The sequence below is a fragment of the Hibiscus syriacus genome, unplaced genomic scaffold (genome assembly GCF_006381635.1).
Source record: "Hibiscus syriacus cultivar Baekdansim isolate YM2019G1 unplaced genomic scaffold, ASM638163v2 tig00110865_pilon, whole genome shotgun sequence".
Classification (NCBI taxonomy): Eukaryota; Viridiplantae; Streptophyta; class Magnoliopsida; order Malvales; family Malvaceae; genus Hibiscus; species Hibiscus syriacus.
Genome location: NW_024062894.1, coordinates 2657692 through 2679606, shown reverse-complemented (window position 1 = coordinate 2679606; position 21915 = coordinate 2657692). Strand labels below are relative to the sequence as shown.

The 21915-nt window shown below is 34.8% G+C and overlaps 2 protein-coding genes and 1 long non-coding RNA gene across 3 annotated transcripts; 1 reads left to right on the top strand and 2 right to left on the bottom strand.

The window, feature by feature from the left end:
* Positions 1-2052: 2052 nt before the first annotated feature.
* LOC120143994 lies at positions 2053-13851 on the top strand. The gene is made up of 4 exons (XR_005517997.1): positions 2053-2066; positions 3440-3442; positions 9693-9707; positions 13728-13851. It is a non-coding gene; the product is annotated as an uncharacterized LOC120143994 (long non-coding RNA).
* Positions 12994-15322, bottom strand: LOC120143993 ((+)-delta-cadinene synthase isozyme XC14-like). Its single transcript, XM_039158175.1, has 7 exons — positions 15126-15322; positions 14763-15024; positions 14304-14676; positions 13998-14216; positions 13773-13911; positions 13452-13700; positions 12994-13368 (listed from the first exon to the last, which is right to left on the bottom strand). Exons 1-7 carry the CDS (start codon positions 15258-15260, stop codon positions 13075-13077), a joined length of 1671 nt encoding a protein of 556 aa, XP_039014106.1. The 5' UTR covers positions 15261-15322; the 3' UTR covers positions 12994-13074.
* A 4407-nt stretch (positions 15323-19729) lies between these two features.
* On the bottom strand, positions 19730-20119 carry LOC120143945 (2S albumin-like). Its single transcript, XM_039158132.1, has one exon. It carries the CDS (start codon positions 20117-20119, stop codon positions 19730-19732), a length of 390 nt encoding a protein of 129 aa, XP_039014063.1.
* Positions 20120-21915: the final 1796 nt, after the last annotated feature.

The window sequence follows — 21915 nt, the reverse complement described above, 5'->3', positions numbered from 1 at the left end:
TGAGAGCTTCAATTTGTAAACATTCTATCTTTGTAAGAATATTCAAAGTTTGCTCATTTGTATTTATTTATTGGGAATAGTTGAACGCTTAAGACTTTGGGGGTATAAGTCTTAGTGTTGTGTAAGGTTACACCTTGTCCTAAAAGGTTAGAACAAACTAGTGAATTTGTTGAAATCCTTAGTTGGGAAGTTAAGGTAGGGGATGTAAACTTCATTAAGAAAGTTGTACCACTCTAAAATCCTTGTGTCAATTTCTTCTTTAAAAAGCTTCCAACAATTTTTTAATTTGCCATTTCACCCCTCTTGGCCATTTTCCTTGATCGATTGACTCAATAGAAAGCTTCCTTTTAGTTCAATGTCTCGATCCAGAATTTTCCCATCATTGGAGCTTTTAGAAAATAAATTGAAGGATGAAAATTTTTGTGGTTCAAACAAATTAAACCCATCTCCTCTAATAGCTTCACTCAAAGCCTTGGCATTTAGACTAGGTCATTGTGGATGATGGGTTATGTTAAAAATATATTCATAAAGCAAATAAAACAAACCTCCAGCTAATTTAATACAACCAAAACACATATTGGCCCTTTTGTTCGAACCAACGCTTCAGAAACCCATCTCTTTCGACTTGTTGTTACCCTCATTGTTCAGCCTTCTCCGGCCAGCCGCGGCGTGCACCGTCACCACTAGGACAACTACAATCTCCTCATGACCTTCGAAAACCCGTCATTGTGCCTCTGTTTTCCACTGCTCAGGTAAGATTCTGATCATTTTTTCTGTTATTTCACCATGTTTTTGCTAGATATTAAGTTGTATATGGTTTATAAGTGTTTCTCGAGCAATCATATGATCTTGGTCGTCATGTTGGCAGCCGCACGCGTCGCCACATGCTGCCCCTATGTGTGGGTCTTCTTGGCCAGTCCTTGGATCTTCTAGAATTGGTCTGGTCAGACTGAATCGGCCTAAACTGGTCAAAATCAGTTCTATCTAAACTGATTGATCCAACAGAGATGGAAGAACAAAACTATTAAACCTTGAACCGTTGACTTTGACTAGACCGTTGACTTTGACGTTAACCAGCATTAATCTTTGATTTTGATCAAAAAGTTGACTTATTTCGAAAAAACAAATTCTATGTTTTTCGATATCTTGAATCTAAATTCGAAGTCTATTTCGCCAAATTCTAACCTAAAAGCCTCTAAATCGAGCCTTGAACCTGATCATGCATATTTATTTAACTAGTTTATTTTAATCACAATTAAAGTATAGACTGACAAACTGATTCATACTGTTGATTATTTAAGGTACTTGTGACTCTATCATACGTTTGCTTGACCTACCTCCTCTCAATTCAGTCGCCCTTGTGTTTTCGTGATCACTTGTATGGTTCTGTAAACCTTTTTTATGCTCGGTACATAATATTAATCCTGTAGTAACTCTGTTCTGTTATGAGTTAGGATCGTGTACTACCGATCTACGATCGATTAATTCATATTGAGTATTGCAGAGGAAATGGTGACCCTCCCAACCAATTTGCTCCATTCACAATCACCAAGATTCAAACCCTTGACTTTGCTTAAGGGACTAATGCCCACTAGACCAACTGGTTAATATAAAGTTTTATTTAATTAAATGTTGAAAATAATTTAATATTATTTTAGCTAATTGTGTATCATAATGACTTTTTTTTATATTTCACCATAAACTTAGCATTATTTTACTAGGGAAAGTGGGTGGGGGAGAAATAGTTAATGTTTCTGTGTTATTAAATAGACCAACAAGCACCTACCTGTAGGGTACATTAAGCATTTTTACACTTTTATTTTCTCATTGTTTTTGGCTTTGCACTCCTCTTGGGATCTTTTTTTTTTCTCTTTTTCGTGAGGATTTGAACCCCCCCCCCCCACTGCTTTTGCCTACTTCAATTTCGTAAAACTTATAATGCGAATTATCATCAAAATTTACAACTTATGTTAAGTTTGGATAAATATGTTTTAGTGCATTTGAATAATTTTAAGTTTAGGTTATACCAGATTTAATAAATCTTAATTTAAATTATTTGAGTCAGAGTCAGATGAGTTTTTGAATCAATCATTTTAAATTTAACATTTCATTCGGATTATTTTAAATTATTAGATTTTATAGTCAATCAAACACAATTATATTTAAATTTCAATTAATCAAATAGAATTTTTAAATTTAATTAAATTGACAAGTTTAAGTGTAATTTATTTCAAATAATACTTAATTTAGTTTTCAAATAGTTCCACCAACCAATCACCTACTATGGTTGGAAAATATTAATTATTGTAGGCCATCCCCATTAATATATGTGTTCATGTCTTATTCTTTTGAAGATGAAAATCTGTGGTTGACCCCTCCCTTAATTTGGCGGTTTGAGTGTCCTTTCATATGCATCAGTTTACGAAAAGTCCAGTTTGAAAGTGTTTATTATATTGTCTGAACTATAGAAGGTGAAGTTTTAGGGTTGACTATAATCATATTAGGGTCAAATTATTGTTTTGATCTCTTTACTATGCTTATGTTTTAGATTTACTCCCTATACCTTAATTAGATAGGATTTTTCTCTATATTTATATAATATTATTAGTTAATTTAAATAATTAACATGGTAAATGATTTTAATTAAAATGTTGACGTGGACGTTTTTAGAAACTACAATCCTAACTCATCATGCTGACATATATATCCTTTATTCAAAAAATTATAATTTTACAACAAAAAAATAACATTATCAATTTAACGAAAACAGTTACTATTATTTAATACTTGAATTAACTAACAATAATAAAAAATAAAAAAAATCTAATAATATTAAATAAATATAAAGGGACTAAATCTCAAATTTGAGCATAATAGAGGTGTGAAGATTAATTTTGTTTTGGGCTCATTCATCATGCCCAGAACGAAAGCTCTCTTAAAATAAAGTCCAAAATGATCCATTAAAACCAACTCCCAAAAAAGTCCAAATCAGACCCAACTATCAATTCTCAACTTTCTCTCGATCATGGTTTTTTTTCATACGGTTACCAGGCAAAAAAAATTAGTTCGGTATTTATTATAGTGTTCAAGAAACTCGTCAAGGTGATGAGTTTATCAAAATAATATTTTGTTATTCAAACTCGTCACGTCGAGGTGACGAGTTCTGATCAAATATATTTTTTATTAAATTTTACCACATCAAAATAAAAAGTTTGAATTAAAAATATTTTTATTAGAACTCATCACCTCGACGTGACGAGTTCCAAGTCACTGTAGCAAATGTCGTAGATCGTTAAATAAATTACTTTGTGTCGTATTGAGCTAAATAATTAATCCACATGCCGTATTGGGTTGATTTTGCCCTCGATCATCACCATCAAAGTCCAAACTCGAGCCATCTTCAGGCCTAATTTTACAACTGATAAACTTTCTTTAATAGTTTGTGGTGATTTGAAGGCAGTATCTGGTCAAAACCTAAAATATTTCTTAACTATTGACAACACTCATACAATTTACAAAACGTAGTTACTCCATCTAAAAACTTTTAAGAAGAACAAGACTCTCTTCAAGCATTTGAGGCAAGATTTTACATCCGACAAACTTAACGTCTTCTAAAAATCCTTTATCAACTTCTCGGATGCTCCAAACATCACAATCAAGACTAAAGAAGCATGGGTTACCAAAGTTTATATTAAGACTTGAATTTACCGGAATCCATAAAGGATGAATGAATATGATTTTCCTTCTTTTTGGTTGATGTATAAGGATAATAATAGAAAATAAATTATACTTTCAATCCAGGTGTTTTCCATTAATATGTTAATGTTGATTCGACGGATCTTCTAGAAGGCTATGATGCTAAAAGGAGTGTCAAAGTATGGGTTGTCCTTGAGGACGTGCCTATCCATGTATGGCACGAGAGATTCTTCACGAGTGTGGGGAATAGATAGGGTGTTGTGTCGAAGATTGATGAGGAAACTTTCAATATAAGTAGATTTGACTATGCTAAGATCCTAGTCTCTATCCAAAAGGTGTTTATAATCCCAGAAAGTTTATCAGTTGCCATTAATAGGCGTGTTCTTAAGATTTAGCTTAGAACGGAGGAAAATGATGGTGATCGACTTTTTATTGATGGTGAATTTTCGTTTGAGATGATACAGAAGAGTGATAAAAAAGCCTTAGAATGTGATGTTCGTAATGATGATATGCAAGTAGAATTCTCAGAATCCAAGAATCTTGGTGGCGGTGGCCAGCCTGAGGATGAAATCAATCAAACAAATTGTCACGTGGATAATCTTGCCCCATATCCTTTTTTGGTGTGTTGCCATTCTCCTTCAATATCTGAGTCTAGTGATGTTGGATTTTTTTTATGTGCCCATTAACTCTGATAAGGGAGCTTTGAATAATTTCTCTGAGTCTAAGGTTGCGCTAGTCTCTAGTCCAGCAGAGTGCAGCCAAAGAACGTGTAACCATCCAGATCATGATATTCTAATTAGATCAGGGTTGATTAATGTTCATGTTGAGCCATTGCAAGATGTGGTTGATGCAATCTCTTCTCAAGGTAAAAACGCAGGGTCTATTATCCATAGTGATCTAAAAAACGAAGGCCTAAGAACTTATATAGATAGGTTCAATTGGTTGATTAATTATTCCAAATGGAAAGAAAAGGTAAGGGCTCCATCGAAGAAATCTAAAAGCAAGAAAAAATGTCGATGTCCTTTTGGGTCTAATTCCCAATCATCTGAGCCATCCCCTTTATCCTCTAATATTATGTTCAGAAATGCCAAGAAGGTAGTCGCTATCTTCCATATTGGTGTGTCTTTGGGTTTCAATTTTGATGCTCCAAATATGTTATTGTTAATCATTTTTCGGAGTTAGATGAGGGAGACGAGCATTATTTTTTTATATTCATTGACTGTAAGGTGTTCCCTGAAGAGACATGTGCATCACAACACATATTGTTGGTTTTGGTGTTCCGCGTAAGTCACGGGCGGAGCACTCATAGGAGGGCTAAACTTGGTAAACCTATGATCATTTGGAAGAACTTACATGGAGGGACAACTGATGACTTTAGGAGTAAGGTTTTGTCTAATACAGGTTTTGGAACTACAAACTCAAATAATGCAGATATGTTATGGAAAAATATAGAAAATTCCATTAGAGAGGTGGCCAAAAACACTCTTGGATTGTCGACAGGGAAGGTCAATGAGCATAAAGAATCATGGTGGTGGAATGACGAAGTCCAAATTAAGGTGAAAACAAAGCAAACTTGCTTCAAGGAGTATCTACAATGCAATGACGACGAAGAAAGATCGAGAGATAAAAAAAGATACAAGGAGACAAAGCGGGAAGCCAAGAAAACGGTGGCTAAATCAAAAGATAAGGCATATGAGGAAATGTACAAGAGATTAGACAACAAGGAAGGACAAAATGGCATCTTCAGGCTAGAAAAATCCAGGGAGAATAGGAAAAAGGATCTAGGTAGCATTAGGTTTATTTAGGACAACAACGGTGTTCTTTTAGTGAAAGATCATGATATTAAGAGGGTTTGGGGTAGTTATTTCTTTGGCTTATTTAATGACGGTGCCTCTCCCTGTAGAGATAGTATCGTTGATGGGTCAGCCGACCATCATACTACGACCAATGACTGCCCTACAAGTAGGATTGGGTTTGAGGAAGTCAAAATAGCTCTTAGAAAGATGGGGAGGGACAAAGTTGTTGGTCCAGATCAAATTCCTATCACTGTGTGGTTAGTCCTAGGAGAAGAGGGAGTTATGTGGTTGACCAACATATTTAATATTATTTTAGAGACTGCCAAGATGCCAGAGGAGTGGAGAGAGTCTACGGTAATATCAATCTATAAGAATAAAGGAGATCCCCAACGTTGTGGCAACTACAGAAGTATTAAACTACTCAGCCATACCATGAAGCTATGGGAAAGGGTGATAGAGGCTAGGTTGAGACAGGTTACTAGGGTTTTGGAAAACCAATTTGGCTTTATGTCAAGCAGGTCTACTACGAAGGCAATTCATCTACTTCGACGACTTATGGAGAAATATAGGGGGAAAATAGAAATCTTCACATGGCGTTCATTGACCTTGAGAAAGCGTATGATAGAGTTCCCCGCGATACGATCTGGAAGACCTTAGAATCAAGACGGATCCCAACTACTTATATCCGGGCGATTCGTGATATGTATTGTAGATCTACTACATACGTCAGGACTATAGTTGGCGACACCGAGGCTTTCCCGGTAGAAATCGGACTCCACCAGGGGTCAGCTCTTAGCCCTTACATCTTCGCCTTGATATTGGATGACATCTTTTGTGCGACACCAGATGGGGTTCCATGGTGTATTCTTTTCCCTGACGACATTGTCCTAGTTGCTGAAACAAAAACTGAGCTGAATAGTAGACTGGCTACCTGGAATACTACTTTGGAAGAAAAATGTCTAATGATCAATATTGAAAAGGCATGGTATTTATGTTCAAACTTCAGTGGGAACCAAAATGATGAAGATGTAGAAGTATGCATTGAAGGACACGTTCTCCCATCAAAGGATTGTTTCAAGTACCTAGGGTCTATGATACATAAAGATATGGGTGTGGATGATGACGTTACACACCGTATTAAGGCGGGATGGCTAAAGTGGAGGGCTACTACTGGAGTTTTGTGTGACAAGAAGGTGCCTTTAAAACTTAAGGAAAAATTTTATAGAATGGCAATAAGACCAGCGCTGCTGTATGGATCAGAATGTTAGACAACCAAGAAGGATCACATAAGGAGGATGGAGGCCATAGAAATGAGAATGCTTTGATGGGCATGTGGTAGGACTCTGTGGGACATGAAACCAAACTCTGCTATTAGGATGTCCTTGAGGGTGGTGCTTGTATCCGAAAAATTGAGGGAGGGAAGACTATGGTGGTTTGGGCATGTTCTTAGGTGACAACCGTCGGATGCGGTCAGGAGGGTAGAGTCAATTACAGTCGACGGTGCCAGAAGGAGAGGACGACCAAGGCGGAAGTGGGAAGACTGCTTGAGATCTGATTTGAAGGATTTAACCCTTACCGAGGACATGACCTCTGATAGGAAAGTATGGAGACTTAAGACCAGGGTAGCCGAGTAGAGCGGGTCACATCCATAGGGTGTATCATCTCTGTCTTCTTTTAATGCCTTTGTAGTAATTTACATGACTTCTACTTTTTATACGTTTCTGTCAATGGAATTTATGAAGGCTTAGAACTAGGATAGCGGAGTAGTGTTGCCTTTGTTTAGGTTTTAACCCTTTTAACTTTATTCCTTCTCGTAGCTTGCTATCGTTGACTTTTATGTATCCTTCTCTTCATGTTTCCTCTTTTTAAATTTTTTCGAGTCTTACGTTTCTGTCTATTGCAGAGATTTTTACGCAGGATTTATTTGCAGGGATTACTTCCCATTATAGATTCGCATATGAAGATTGCATTATGATGAATGTTCAACTATGTATTTATTTATTTATTTATTTATACATGCATTGTATTTTATCTTTATTTTTAATTTTATGACTGTTGGAGGTCTTCCACGGAAGTTGCTCTCAATCTGACGTTGGGGGCAGCCTACTACCCTACCTCCCCCTTACCCCATTACATATGGGAATAGGGTTTTGTTGTTGTTGTTGATTCATTTTCTAGTTTTGAGTTTTCTTATGCTATTTAATTATGATGAATTTTAGCTTCATGTATTGGAATGTGAGAGATTTGGGAAAAATGAAAAAGGTAAGGGCCGTTCATCAAGTTATTTTATCAAGCAGAGCCAGAGTTGTGTTCATCAAAGAATAAAAACTTCAAACCAATAAGCCTTTCCTCCTAAAGCGGTTGTGCGGAGGAAGAAATAGGAATATGACTTTTTCTCCTTCCATTGGTACTTCTGATGGTCTTATTTCACTATAATATCCTAGTTTCTTCCGTTAGAGAGAAAGATTGTGATCGATTGAGCTATCATATTAATCGAGTGCCTTATCAATTTAAGATTCAAATGTGGTCTTATCAATGTATATGCGCCCAACAATCCATCAGATAGGAGATACTTTCTGTATAATCTATTGATGAGAAATTTGGGGTTGTTGTCGATTATACAATTTTGTTAGATTTCGCGGATTTTATCAACAACAATAACTTGGTTGATCTCACATTGGCTGAAAACCCATATACATGGTATTATGGTCGAGAGAGTGTCAAGGCTAGATGGTTATACATGCACTTATTACCACCCTCATATTACTCAGAGATCCTTTACCTAGAAGTTTGTCCGATTAAATCATGTGAACTTGAAGGATGAATCAGTTTCATGAGGACCATAATTATTTAAATGATTTACTCACTGGGAAGCATATAACCAGGGTCGGTCCAATGAGTTTTAATGCCCTGTGCGGGATAATAATTTTATGCCCCTATACTTGTGTCGTATAATAGACAAAACATAAATAATTTTTTTTAAAACAAAAATGTATAGAAATTATAGTCAAACAATATCAATATTAATACAAACCAAAACCTACAAGGCTACAAATATCACCTAAAACAATGTCTTCGTGCATTTTTTTAAGCAAAAACCTCTATTATTTTACGATAATCGAAACTTTGTAAAAATTAACTTTTGATGCTTAGAATTACTAATCCGTTCAATCTATCTTGAGTCAACTTGCTTCGAAGATAGGATTTCAAGAGCTTCAATTTTAAAAAATTTCTTTCTGCGGAAGCAACCGTAACGGGGTTTATAACTATGTTATGGCTGTGTAGTTTAGCTAGCTGGTAGGTTGTTAGGGTGGTTATCAGTATGTTGCTAAATTTGTTAGCAATATTCGGGCCTTATAAATATGTAATGTGATGGCCCATTAAAGGCTGCGATGTTATTAAAAGTATTATTCTGAATAGTCGATGAATTTGGTTCTTAGTCAAAATCTCCAACTTACAATTCTTGTGCTTTCGATTTCTTCTTTACAAAGCTTATTTCTTTGATTTCTGTTATGGTATCATTCGCCAAAATGATTCTGATATTGCTGCCTTCGCCTCTGTCAGTGTCAGATATCCTCTTTGCCTGCGCCGCTGTTTTCTTCTCACTCGCTGATTTGTCAATATGGTGAATACTGTTGATCCTTCTGTGCACACTTTGGCGCGAAGAAATACCAGATTGATTTACTTATTTTACTTGTAATAAAATATTAGATTTATAATAAAAATAATATAAAACAATTAAAATAAAGGAAATAATTTTAGATTTATAATAAAAATAATATAAAATAATTTAAATAAATGAAATAATATTAAATTTATAATAAAAATAATAAAAAGTTTATTAATATTACGACCAAAACTTAACTAGTAAAGTTATATATTATTTTAATAAAAATATTAAACTTATAATTGGAAATAAAAATATTTCAATAAAAATATTAAATTTATAATTGGTAATAGTTGGACGAGTAAATACGTGATTAAATCCAATAAAATGTGCACAAAAAGATTAACAGTACCGTTCGACCCTCGCCAATCCACTAAAGTATGCACCCTTCAAGCGCACGAGAGGAATCCGACAAGGGGATCCATTATCCCCATACCTATTTGTTATGTGTATGGAACGACTTGGCCAAGCTATACAGAGGAGTGCGGCAGCTAAGGCTTGGAAACCAGTAAGACTAGCCCGGAAAGGACCAGCTATCTCGCATCTTTGTTTTACGGATGATATGATACTATTTGCGGATGCATCGACGAACAAAGTGGAGATAATAAAAAAAATTATGGATACATTTGGCATTGTTTCTTTTCAGAAAGTTAACCTTGCAAATCATTTTGCATTCCAAGAATATAGGACAACAATGTCCAGCCACGATCAATATTTTGTGGATTTCAGGAGGTAAGAGACTTTGGGAAATATCTCGGAGTACCTCTATTACATAGCCACGTTACAAATGCCACATATCAATACTTGATTCAAAAAGTTCGGGATCGACTTACTGGATGGACGGCAAAGAACTTATCCTTGGCCGGTAAAATTACACTGGTAAAATCCGTACTATTGACCATTCCGTTTTATGCCATGCCGTCTACGCCTCTTCCGAAAGGTACTTGTGCCGAGATCGAAAGGATAATAAGGGGATTTCTTTGGGTCAAAACATAGATACGACACGGGATAAGCTTGGTTCCATGGAAGACTGTATGTTCAATTTCGGAGGGTGGCCTTGGTGTAAAAAATCTGGAGAAGCAAAATGATGCATTCCTTGTGAAAATCGCCTTCAATCTTGTAACCAGGCCTAATCAATTATGGGCGCAAGTTTTACGCACCAAATATAAATGGGAAGGAAGCGTCCCGAACAACATTACGAGACGCAATTGCTCAAGGCTATGGAAAGGGGTTAGTCTAGTGAGGAATGACATTCGTTCGAGCCTTGTTTAGACAGAAGGCGATGGCTCGTCTATTGATTTTTGGAGAGACCCTTGTCTTAGTGATGTGGGTCCACTAAAGAATCATGTGGTAAACCGAGCAGTAGCTAAGGCTCTACCGGCTCTAACAGTTTCATAAATGATTGATGAACATGGAGAACATAAATGGATTATGGTTGATAACATACTCCCTCAGGAAATAAAGCACCGATTGATAGCCACGATGACTCCAGTACATGTTCAAGCCATAGATTATCCAGGGTGGAAATGGACCCCTAACCGATTATTTACAGTCAAATCCGCCTATGAGATTAAAACTGGAGGTGAAACAGGTACAGCCGTGGAGCAGCATTGCTAAATTCCGAGGTGTACCGAGGGTAGAAGTATTTCTATGGCTATTGGCTGGTGAGAGACTCCTCACTAATTGTGAACGTGTGAGGCGACATACGAATAACTAAAAATGCGGTGTATGTGACCCAAACGATGAAATCGTCGACCATCTCTTTCGTCTATGTCTGAAAACGATGGAGACATGGAAGAGATTGAATCGTCCCGACAAGATGTCTGAGTTCTTAACAATGAATATAAGAACATGGTCACTGGTTAATCTCACAAAACATGGATACTTTGCGATTGAAGATCAAGAATGGGACCTGATGTTTGGAGTAGTTCTTTGGAACATATGGAACCATCGAAACCAATGTATATTCGATGTTGAGAAACTGGGATCTACTTCTATCCTTGAACAAAGTAAGAGACTCCAAACCGAGAGTGGCAAAGCTATGTCAGCTGGAGCAAATGCAAACAATACTAGGATGTTGAGGAGACCGGATACTCTAAATGGGAGGCCCTTCCGGAAGAATGGCTGAAGATAAACACAGATGGAGCACGAAACATCCAAGGTTATGCGACATGTGGGGGGAACAATTCGGAACAACTTCGGAGAATGGATTTCAGGCTTCACTAGAGTTGTCGGAATCTGTTCAATATTTGTAGTGGAATTATGGGGGGTCTTGGATGGTTTAAAACATGCCTGGAATATGGGAGCGCGTCGCGTTATACTCGAAGTCGATAATAGAGAAGTCTTCTAGAATTAAACCAAGTTGTGCCGAAACCAGTTTCACCAACCATTTTACAACACATCCAGGAGCTGCTAAACAGAAAATGGCTAGTCTCGTTTTCTTTGGTTGATCGAACAAATAATAGAGTGGTTGATTTTATGTCGAAGATAGCCCACAGTGATGATTTTGGGGGTCAAAGTTTCTCAACATCCTCGGTGGCTGTTAATAGCTAGAATATTTAGGAGTTAATAGCTAGAATGTTTAGGAGTTAATAGCTAGAATGTTTTATGTCCTTATTTCACCAAAAAAAATCATATCTAATGTCAGCATCATCATTAATTTTTTAATGATGGGTGATCAAAACGGAATGTTAGGTATTCAGATCGAATATTTTTGCATACCCCTAAAATAAGGTAATGCATGTCATCATTGAAAAAATAAAAAATTCCACGTCAACAATTATGTTTATTTTTAATGGCGGGTGACTAAATCGGAACCAAAATGTAACGTTGGGTATGATTTTAAAAAAAAAAGTAATAATTGAATGAACAAAACAAAACCAAAATGATAATCAAATGACTAAATATGTAATTTACCCTTTAATATAAGAAAAGTATGACGACAGCCTATTTGGATTAAAATATCATTTTATTATACTACCATCTTTGAATTATTGTCAAAACGTCTTTTGAAAATGGGTGTTAATCCTATTTAATTTTTCCGTTTCGAATGAACATTAATATGTGATTTGAGAGAATCATCGTTAATCTTTATTAGGATATGATTAGTTTATTTAAAATTTATCTTTTTAAAATAAAACATAAGTCTCATTAAAATCTCTTTTAATTTAATCGAAATAAATAAATTGAGTCGACGGAAAGCGAAAGAAAAAAAGAGTGCTCGAAACTATATTCAGTTCAACTGAATCAGTTTAACATAATAACCTCTCATCCAAACAAAACGAAACCTGAATGAATGCTACCAAAAAAATAGCTAACAACACACTATAAACATAAAAAAACTAATCAAAATAACCCTAATACAAGACAAAACAAAAGCTAACAGGAGCCACAAGGAAACTCCCTGTTCACAACACGAAAACAATCTTAAAAACCCATTGTTTATATTTTGTTTCGCTAACATGGACGACGAGACTGTAGAGAAATTTTGAAAGATAAAATAAAATAGAAAAATAATAAATTTTAACAAGATTGAATGAGTTCTACCTTAACAACACGTGTCAAAATGTTATTGATGGGCACAAAGAAAGTATTTGTGTTCCTATAGACTCTTCCATACAATAAATACACACATAAATAAAATGAGATGTAGAAAAGAGCAATTTTCACAATGAAAAAAGTTGCAAATACTTTCCTTATTGGGCTAACACAAGGAAAAGTACAAATAAAGCCGATTTGGACTTTCTTTTATATTTGTGTACAATACTATGCAGATATTGTTAGAGGATAAACTCTAACACACACACACACACACACATATATATATATATATATATATATATATTATAAAACATTATTAATAAAAACTTAATAATTATTCCACAAGGAACCCACTTAAAGGGGAAAATTATTGATTTAAAATGGGATTGGTTCAATGAGCAATGAAGTAATTCCACCCTTGGCAGCTTTGCCAACAAATGTATAGCCATCTCCTTCCCTGTAAAGCACATCCATCACCCTTGCAAGGTTTAAACTACGATTCAAAACCTCCGTCGGCATCTCCGTCGGCTTAATAAACTCTTGATTCACATCCTTCCATGAATTCTCCACATGCTTGTTAAATACATCATATGCCTCTTGTGCTGTCACACCGTATTCTTCCATGTAACACTCGATCGCCGAGCAATCGTCTTCTCTCCTGTGCTTGAACTGCACTCGAACAAAACAAAAATTAATCCGTCACTAATATGGCCTAATATCCGTCACTACATATCAAAAATATTTGTACCGACCTTGTGTTCAGCAACATCATCCATGAACCTGCAAATAATTGTGGAGGCTTGGATGATCTTAGGGTCATTGGCTGCCCATTGGAAGGTCTCTGTGGTGACGATATCTCCCATTCCAACAAAAGCTGTAATAGCAAGCATGGCATAACCACAGGTTGGCAATGCATTGGCCTTAAACTCCTCGAATGATGGTTTGTAGTTTTGAAGAGTCCATCTGGCCTCCACAAGGTAAGATTGAGCAAGTCGTATCATCTGGGGCAGCAAAATTGTCACTGAAAGTTCACTTGTAGTATAAAATAAATGTTTGACAATATATATACATACTGCGTTTCTTGCATATTCGACACGGTATTGTCTTCCATGTTCAGCCATCAGTTGTTCCATTTCTTCATAAACATCTAAGAGTGCCTTGTAACTTACTTTCATGTATTCTGGGAGTTGATCTATGCATTTGATATCCCACCTGAAATCCAATTTCAAGGTTATGTTCCATCATTTCACATAATATTTACGTAAGTGGAATTTAATATAGAACTAAAGAAATTGAACCTCTCAATTGCATTTGTATAGGGAACTAGCTCATCATATGTAGCATATGAGTCATACGTATCATCCACAATAGATGCCATTGCTATGACTTTTGTCAGCATTTTTCTACCAAGTGAGTATTGGGGTTCAAAGTAGACTCCCATAATCCAAAAATAGCCTTCAACCACTCTATCTCTTGCATATGGTAGCTGTCGTTGAAAGTCCAAATCCTTCCACCACCTAAAACAATTTCACCTTGTAAAAAACTGACCTACAAATTGGGGGGAAAAGGGAAAAAATGGGTGAAAATAGATTAAAAAAACTTACCTACAAATCTCACTTAGCTCTTTCCTATGCAAAAGTTGTAACATGTTGAAATCAATCTTTGCAAACTCCAACAAGTCCTTGTTATGAGATTCAATATCTTGGTATATTGAAAGATAGTGCCTCGCCTCAACCCTTGGCAAGCCTCTTCGGATGGATTGTTTTAAAGCATGAGAAACCTGTTCTGACAGAGGATAGTCTAATGCCATGACGGCAAGGCCTAAATGGTTGCTGGCGAAAGAAATTGCATCATCCAATATATCTTCCCCATGAACCCTCAAATATGAAGCTTCGTAGAGTTCGAGCAGTCCTCGAATATCGTTCATCACGAACGATTCAAAATTCCCTTGCTCATCTTTGAACTTGTTGAATACATCTGCAATCAAATCACCCCAAATTGAATACCGCTATCAAACATTACATACTATATCTACAAACTAAAGTTGTTGATCCATTAATTACCGCATGAAACTTTGAATCCGTGCTCTCGAAGTAATCGAAATCGAAGAGATGTGGTGTAGAGATCGTTGTTGACGTTCTTGTCACGAAAGATCTTCTCTAGTTCATCTTCAATCTCCTTCGTGAAATGGTAACTCACACCCAATCTTTGGACTGCATCAATGAAGGTCAACTTCTGACTTGAATTAGCCATCGGTGCCACAATCATCTTGCTCACTACTTCTTTAAGTTCTTCGTGTCGATGTTTAGTTTCAACATCAGTTTCCTGCTCACAACAATGAAAAATTTATTCGTGTTAAAATGAAAAGATATTTATCAAAAAATAAATAAAAAATTAATCTGAACCGTCTATTTTTACAAATATACCTGATCAGGACAATTGAGGAAGAGGTCACCCCAAATGCTAGGCTGAAAGTCGGCCTTGGGGCGGATTTCATCCTTGTCGGAAGGAATGGAAGTAAGTGGTGATGAAGAAGGAATTTCAGAAACCTGTGAAGCCATTTCTAAAACTGATTCAAAGGTTAATTCGCTTTGTTTTTTTTCCCCTCACTCTGGAAAGTTAGCACAGGTTTTGTGTGAGGTTCATAGTGCAATTGTGGCATGTATTTATAGTTAAAGATGTTGCTTCTTTTAAGTCTAAAACGACAACTTAAAGTCAAGAGAATTATAGAATAAAACATGTAGGGTCCATTGAAATGTAATATATTAAAATGTGTTACATTGATTATTCTTTTGTTTGTTTCTTTTATCTTCAAAGTTGATGCCTGTAAAATATTATCTGACAATGTTTAGAAATTTGTTACAAAGTTAATACCATCTATTCATCCTTAGGCTTTTATGCATGTATTATTTTGGTCCTTTTCTCGCTGATCGGGCTCTTATCCTTCGGGACAAGCTTTTGTGGGAGAATAGAGAGAAAAACATATGTTTAATTAGAGGATTGATTTCAAGTTTGAGTTGACTTACTCGACTTTGTACGACATAAGTATATCACATATGAAAAAAAATGAAGAATATATATATATTATATAATTATACAAAATCATTTAAATTGACACGAATTATTTTGTTGTTAAAATTGAGTGCGTTGTAGATTCGGGTCCATCATAAGATTTAAAAATAAGACAATAAGATTATATGGAGAAATTCCCCTAGACTAAGAGTGTTGAAGAGTCCTTTTGAATCGTAAGAAATTACAATTTAGTCGAACGTAGTGACGAATTTCCACCCAAATTCGTGGGAAGAAAAGTAAAAGCAAGGAAAATATCTTTCAAAATTAACCATTCCAACGACTCTTTGAATTGTAAATTCCGTAGTCGTGCTAGAAATTTATATTTTAAAGCCATCGTTTGAACATTCTTATAAAAAATTTCAAAGGCAAATTAAGCAAATTCCACCAAAGGCGTCTATTTATAATTAACTTTTTCTGAATATTATAACGAGCATGCGTGGTTTTGCCAATGGCATTGATATTAAAGAATTCAGTATTCATTTTATCTGTGGAGTTTCAAATGTATCCGACCATCTTAATTAACTATTTCGATAGGATTGAAAATTAAAATACATATGGTTCAATCTATCTTAACATCTTTCGATCAATTTTGAAGAAAATAAAAAAAAATCGTTATCGATCTTTTTTTTATTAAGATATGTTTGGATCACTTAAAAATATTTTATCATTTTAATATAATTTTATTGTCAAATGAAACTTGTTAAAACAATAATTTTAGCCTACGGAAATAAAAATAAATTTGAATTTATGATTATGAGTGATGAAGGATTAATACTAAATAACATTCAAAATAATATGTTGTTAAACATGTGATGTCACAAGTTTTATAAAATTATTAATTTTAGAATTAATACTTGAAAATAATCTTCTTTATCCTGAGACATTCTTTCTTCCAGTGCCCTTTTTCTCGACAAAAGGCACATTCATCTTTGCTCAATCTGGACTTTGACTTCGATCTCCCTCTCCTTCCTTTATTCTGACTCTTCGAACGACCTCTAACAACAAGAGCTTGTGCTTCGACACTTGTGTTTTCTTGTTTGTCTTTCTTTCTCAATTTATAACTATACAAGGCAACAGTTACTTCACTGAGAGACACATCAACTTTCCCATGAAGTAGAGTAGTTTCAAGATACTCAAACTCATCAGGAAGTGATCCCATCAACATCAGAGTCAAATCTTCGTCTTCAAAAGTCACGTCCATATTCATCAGATTAGTCACTAGCTGATTAAAGCTAGTAATGTGATCATTCATAGTGGTATCTGGTACATAGTTGAAGGAACAATCTCTTTTTCATATAGAATATGTGTTTAAAAACTAATTCATCATCTACGCCATTAATCATACACCCCACTCAATCATGTTCAATATGTGATAAACTACACACAAGAAATCGCATTTATGAGTATTATGATATAACAAAATATTAGTAATACACTATTTGTTCAAAAACATCAATGCAAGTCCATTAATAAACTTTCTCTAACTTTCCTCTTGTCTCTAGCTCTTCAGAGTTCTCTTTCTCTAACATGCAAAGAGGTTTTTAATTATTCAAAATGATTAGATAATTATTAATGAAGAATTTAAAAATAATAACATGTTCTAAATCTCTCTTAACTATCCCAAAAGCTAAAATCCTCGTAAAACTCTCCTCTTGCTCATGTCTTAGAAAGTGAATAATATTGATCTTATTTTGAAGCCTATGAATTTGTTGAAATACTTTTTATCTTGATTGAGCTGAGATTTTCACTAATAATGTTAATATAAAGCCTTCGGTAAAAAGGGAAAAGAAGAGAAGAAGACAAAGGGAATAGGTGAAAAATGAAGGGTAGGTGAAAAAGGAAGGGTGGTGAAAAGCTTTCTTTTCCCTCCCATATAACCCACGGTTGGCCTCACACAATCAAGGGAAAAATCATCTTAATTTTTCTTAATGGATTAGTTACTCAATTAGTTCCTCAACCTTTAGCCTCCTTAAAAATCCTCTATTTTCGTAGGTCCATATGACTCAATACTCGCACAAATGAGACCCAGCATGCCTTAAAGGTTCAATAATGCTCCTAAGTTGGCCTATCTCAATTCAACTATCATATGTTGACTCAAAGAGTTGATCATCACAATTCTCATCTTCTAATAAAAATTTCACCCTCTGAATTTATCCAGTTCGAACAAATGTGGATATTAAAGTCGTATAAACTCTTCTAACTCCCAAGTAGCTTCCTCCACAAATTGTTTCATCCAAAACAAAACAAAAAAAAAACTTTACTAATGCATTTCTCTTATTCCTGAGCTCCTTTAACTCATCAAGTGAGTTCTCATTCGCTTTTCCTTATATGACAAATCGAGACTCACCTAGATTGGTACTATTAGAATGATGTGTGAAGGATCTAAGTGATATCTCTTTAATATTGACACATGAAACACACTATGATTATGTTTCATATCGGGTGACAAGTCCAATCGTTATACCATTGGTCCAATCTCTTCATGTTACAAATGTTAAAATTTATTATAGACAATAATTATTTTGTATATCTAACGGCTCATAATAGTTAGAATTCATGAAAAAGATATAAATAAAGTCTCGAAGTAACTCAACATCAACAAGAAATATACTAGATAAAGATTAACAACAATTAAGAGTCTTTTAGAGCTTTAAAGTATATGTGAGCATTCATTATTTTACATAGCTAACTAATGTATCAAAATAAGATATAAACATTACAACACATTGTTAACCAAAACACAAACTCATTTTTAAACATGCCACCACTAATTATGAGTTTAAAAAAAACATCTACATTCAAAATGGTTAAGATAGACTTGGGAGTTGTGACATAACAATACAACTCGAACGTAATAAGTTTCGAATGCTCAATGAAGTAGTCGGGAACACAATATATAATAAATACACATAAATAACATAATAATTTAACATCAATTTAGAAATGCATAAAGATACATAACAAAAAATCATATTTTATTAAGTTTATATCCAAGTAAACATTTTAGCGTAATATTGATTAAAATCAATATTAAAATCTATAATTGTGTGCGCGCGCATATATATATATATATAATATTATTATAAAGTATGACATAAAATTAAGTAACCAATTATGTTTTAAGTGTCGTAAGTATTAAAGTGTGATGAAATTAAATTATAGATATCATAAGTTATATTTATAATTTGATGAATGACATAATTATAAATACTTAATAGATTGACTTAATATTCATTTTATACACCAATAAATAGATTAATTTGTATTACTTTGATAGGATCAGAGAGTTTTTACGATAACAAAAAAACATATATTTTTAGAATGTCTCAAAATGAAGATTCAAAGATTTCAACCTATCAAATAATTTAGTTTATATTCTTGATTATATAATTCAGTTTATGATAGATTTTGGATTTAAATTTTATATTTGATTAGGATTTAAATATTTAAGATAATTCCCTAAATTTTATTCTCTAAATATTTAAGATTCATCTCCATACCCCCTATTTTTTTCCTTCAACTGAAAGCGATAAGAAATACATATTAAAAAGCCTAAGTTTTATTCTCTTTTGTTAGAAAGATCTTACGTCTCTTTGAATAAAAAAGATAAAAAAAATAGAGTTTTTCTGGTTTTATTCGATATTTTAGATTTTCCGACTTTGTTTGTTTTCATCCAATTCTCTAATATTTGGATTCGATTCGACTTATTATTATATCTTTAATTTTCAACTCAATATAAGCTAATGCTGATGATGTTCTTATCAGCCAATGAAAGTCAGAGCTGCACTTTGGATTTAAGCAAGCACAGTGCACATGATAATGTGCTTTATTTATGTAATATACTACAAACTAGTCCCAAAACCACCACCACTACTGATGAAAAGCACGCAATTTATATATGCATGCCTTACAGTTTATTGTGCTAGCATTTTTTTAGGGTCTTGTAGACCTTTTATCTCTAAAACCACCTTCGAGAAGGCAAATCACACCTCCTAGGCTCCTCCACGTTATCACACCTCTGCAAAATCTTCTCGGCCACCTTGTACAGCTCATGAACATCTTCTCTCTCCCATTCTCCTTCCTTGAGTTGCTGCCTCACCGCCTGTTCCAGGCCATCGCAGCGGCAATCCCCCTGGAGGTTCTCCAGCTGCTGGCAGCAAGAGTCCAAGTGTCGGTCCGCCCTGTTGTACCGGTTGCTCGACTCCTCTTCTATGTATCTCTGACAGTACCTCAGGTTGTCTTCCTCCCTTATCTGCTGTTGACAAGAGTGTTGCTGGCGGTATATGGAAGCATTGACCATGAATAAAGCCAGAGCCAAGGTTGCTACGAGGAGAGCGAGCTTTGTCATGGTAATGGTTGTTGATTTCAGGGGTATTGATTAGCTTTGATGGTGAGAAATGGGGTGGCGGATCAAGGGTTATATAGTGGATTTCGACCTTTGCATGGCGTTTACGTGTAATATAAGGTTTCAACACGTAGTTTTTTGCATGCAAATGGGGTTAAAACTAGATTTGTTTTGTTGTAAAACTATCATATTTCCCTCGCTCCGAGAAGCATCCAAATAGCGCCAGTCCATTTCACACAAAACGTTAACCATTGGGGTTATTCCTCTAGAGACAATTCATGTAGTCTCATGCAAATTGGCGTGATTATTTGCAAAGAAACAATGGTGGATCGTGTCGTATGAAATAGGAGATGTCTTCAAAGTGACTAATACTACTAGGGGTTCGTGATCAGCAGCGGTTGAATCGGACTGAATTGGTTAACGTTTTGAAGTTAGCAATGTTGTGTCTAGGTCAATATGCTATTGTACGTTCATGGTGTCTTATATTTATTTTGACCGGTTATTGCTTAGGTTGCGGTGGACTGACTGTTTTGTTTATCGGTTTGCTGTAAGCGATGTTGGTTTTAAGTTAGTATACTAAGGTCGAGCGTTTATGATGTTTTACACGTATTTTTATTTTCATTTTAGGATGTAATTCGGTGTTTGATTTTGTGTTCATGCTTCACTGAAGCACTGATCGGTAACTTTTTTTTATCTTTGGCCAATTTTACTAATATTAATAAATTTATATTTGTTGTGCCGAAAAAAAAAAATCTCTGGGACGTCCATCTACTTGCCCTTCTTCAGAATAGCAAGTTGATTTTCCTCATCGTTTGCTAATAAGATCATGGATCTGATTTGGTTTACTCCATCAAAGGGAAAACCCAAAACCCATAGACAATTTTGAGGGATCCAAGTCTAATTTGAACTTGTATATCATTCCAACCGACAATGGGCTTACCAACCTCAAAATACACTGCACATCTCTGCATGAGACTCAATAACCTGGGGTAAGTATTATGTGCAACACTATTCAAGGTAAAAAGGTTTCGAGACGCAGTCATTTGAAAACACCCAATCTCTTTACTGACAAAAAATAAAATAGCCGATGAGAACCACCATAAAATTCCATCCCATTGATCTTACGCTATCTCCTACAAAATCATGAGTCCGGAGATGAAAATCAGCCTCAAAAGCAAACAATTAAAGGTAAAACCACTCGTGAATCTCGTTAAAAAAAACTTTGCTACTATCATTCTGACAACATAGCACGATAGGAATCTCTAACTTAAACTCAAAGTTAGACATATAATAATAATAATAATAAACAAATATTTATTATATAATCGAACGAAGTAAAATAAATAAAGATTTAAAATAGAGGAATGAGATTGGTTACTCATATGTAGACATGAAATCGAGGATGAGCGGAGTCAGATAAATGGAAGAGAAAGTTTTGTTGAGGCTTGTATGAATAGTTTCCTTAAGACATATTCGGCCTCTACTCGATGCTTTGAGTAACATTAGACATCGGTCTCCCAGGATACAATAACAAACAATCACAACAGTAAGTACAATCGTAGTAATCAGTCGAACACAATCTTGCCTTTCTCTATCACCGGAAAGAATAAATTTGGAAGCAAATTTCTAAGTTTTTCCTATTCCAACATTTTAACCTTGCATTATGTAACTTGTCTATTTATAGAGGAGAGGAAATTAATCAAAAGGTTATGTCCCTTTTACGAGGAGTTAAGACCATTTGATGAAGGGATTAGTTGTAAAGCTAATAGGTATAATTGAATTGATGCAACTTTAAACCA

What these genes read in the sequence shown, in the direction of transcription:
- LOC120143945 (XM_039158132.1), bottom strand. Translation starts at nt 20,119, where the DNA reads ATGACAAAGCTCGCTCTCCTCGTAGCAACCTTGGCTCTGGCTTTATTC.
- LOC120143993 (XM_039158175.1), bottom strand. Translation starts at nt 15,260, where the DNA reads ATGGCTTCACAGGTTTCTGAAATTCCTTCTTCATCACCACTTACTTCC. An exon ending in TCCTCAATTGTCCTGATCAG is followed by an intron (nt 15,025 to 15,125) that starts GTATATTTGTAA and finishes TGTTGTGAGCAG; the next exon opens with GAAACTGATGTTGAAACTAA. An exon ending in CGGATTCAAAGTTTCATGCG is followed by an intron (nt 14,677 to 14,762) that starts GTAATTAATGGA and finishes ATTTGATTGCAG; the next exon opens with ATGTATTCAACAAGTTCAAA.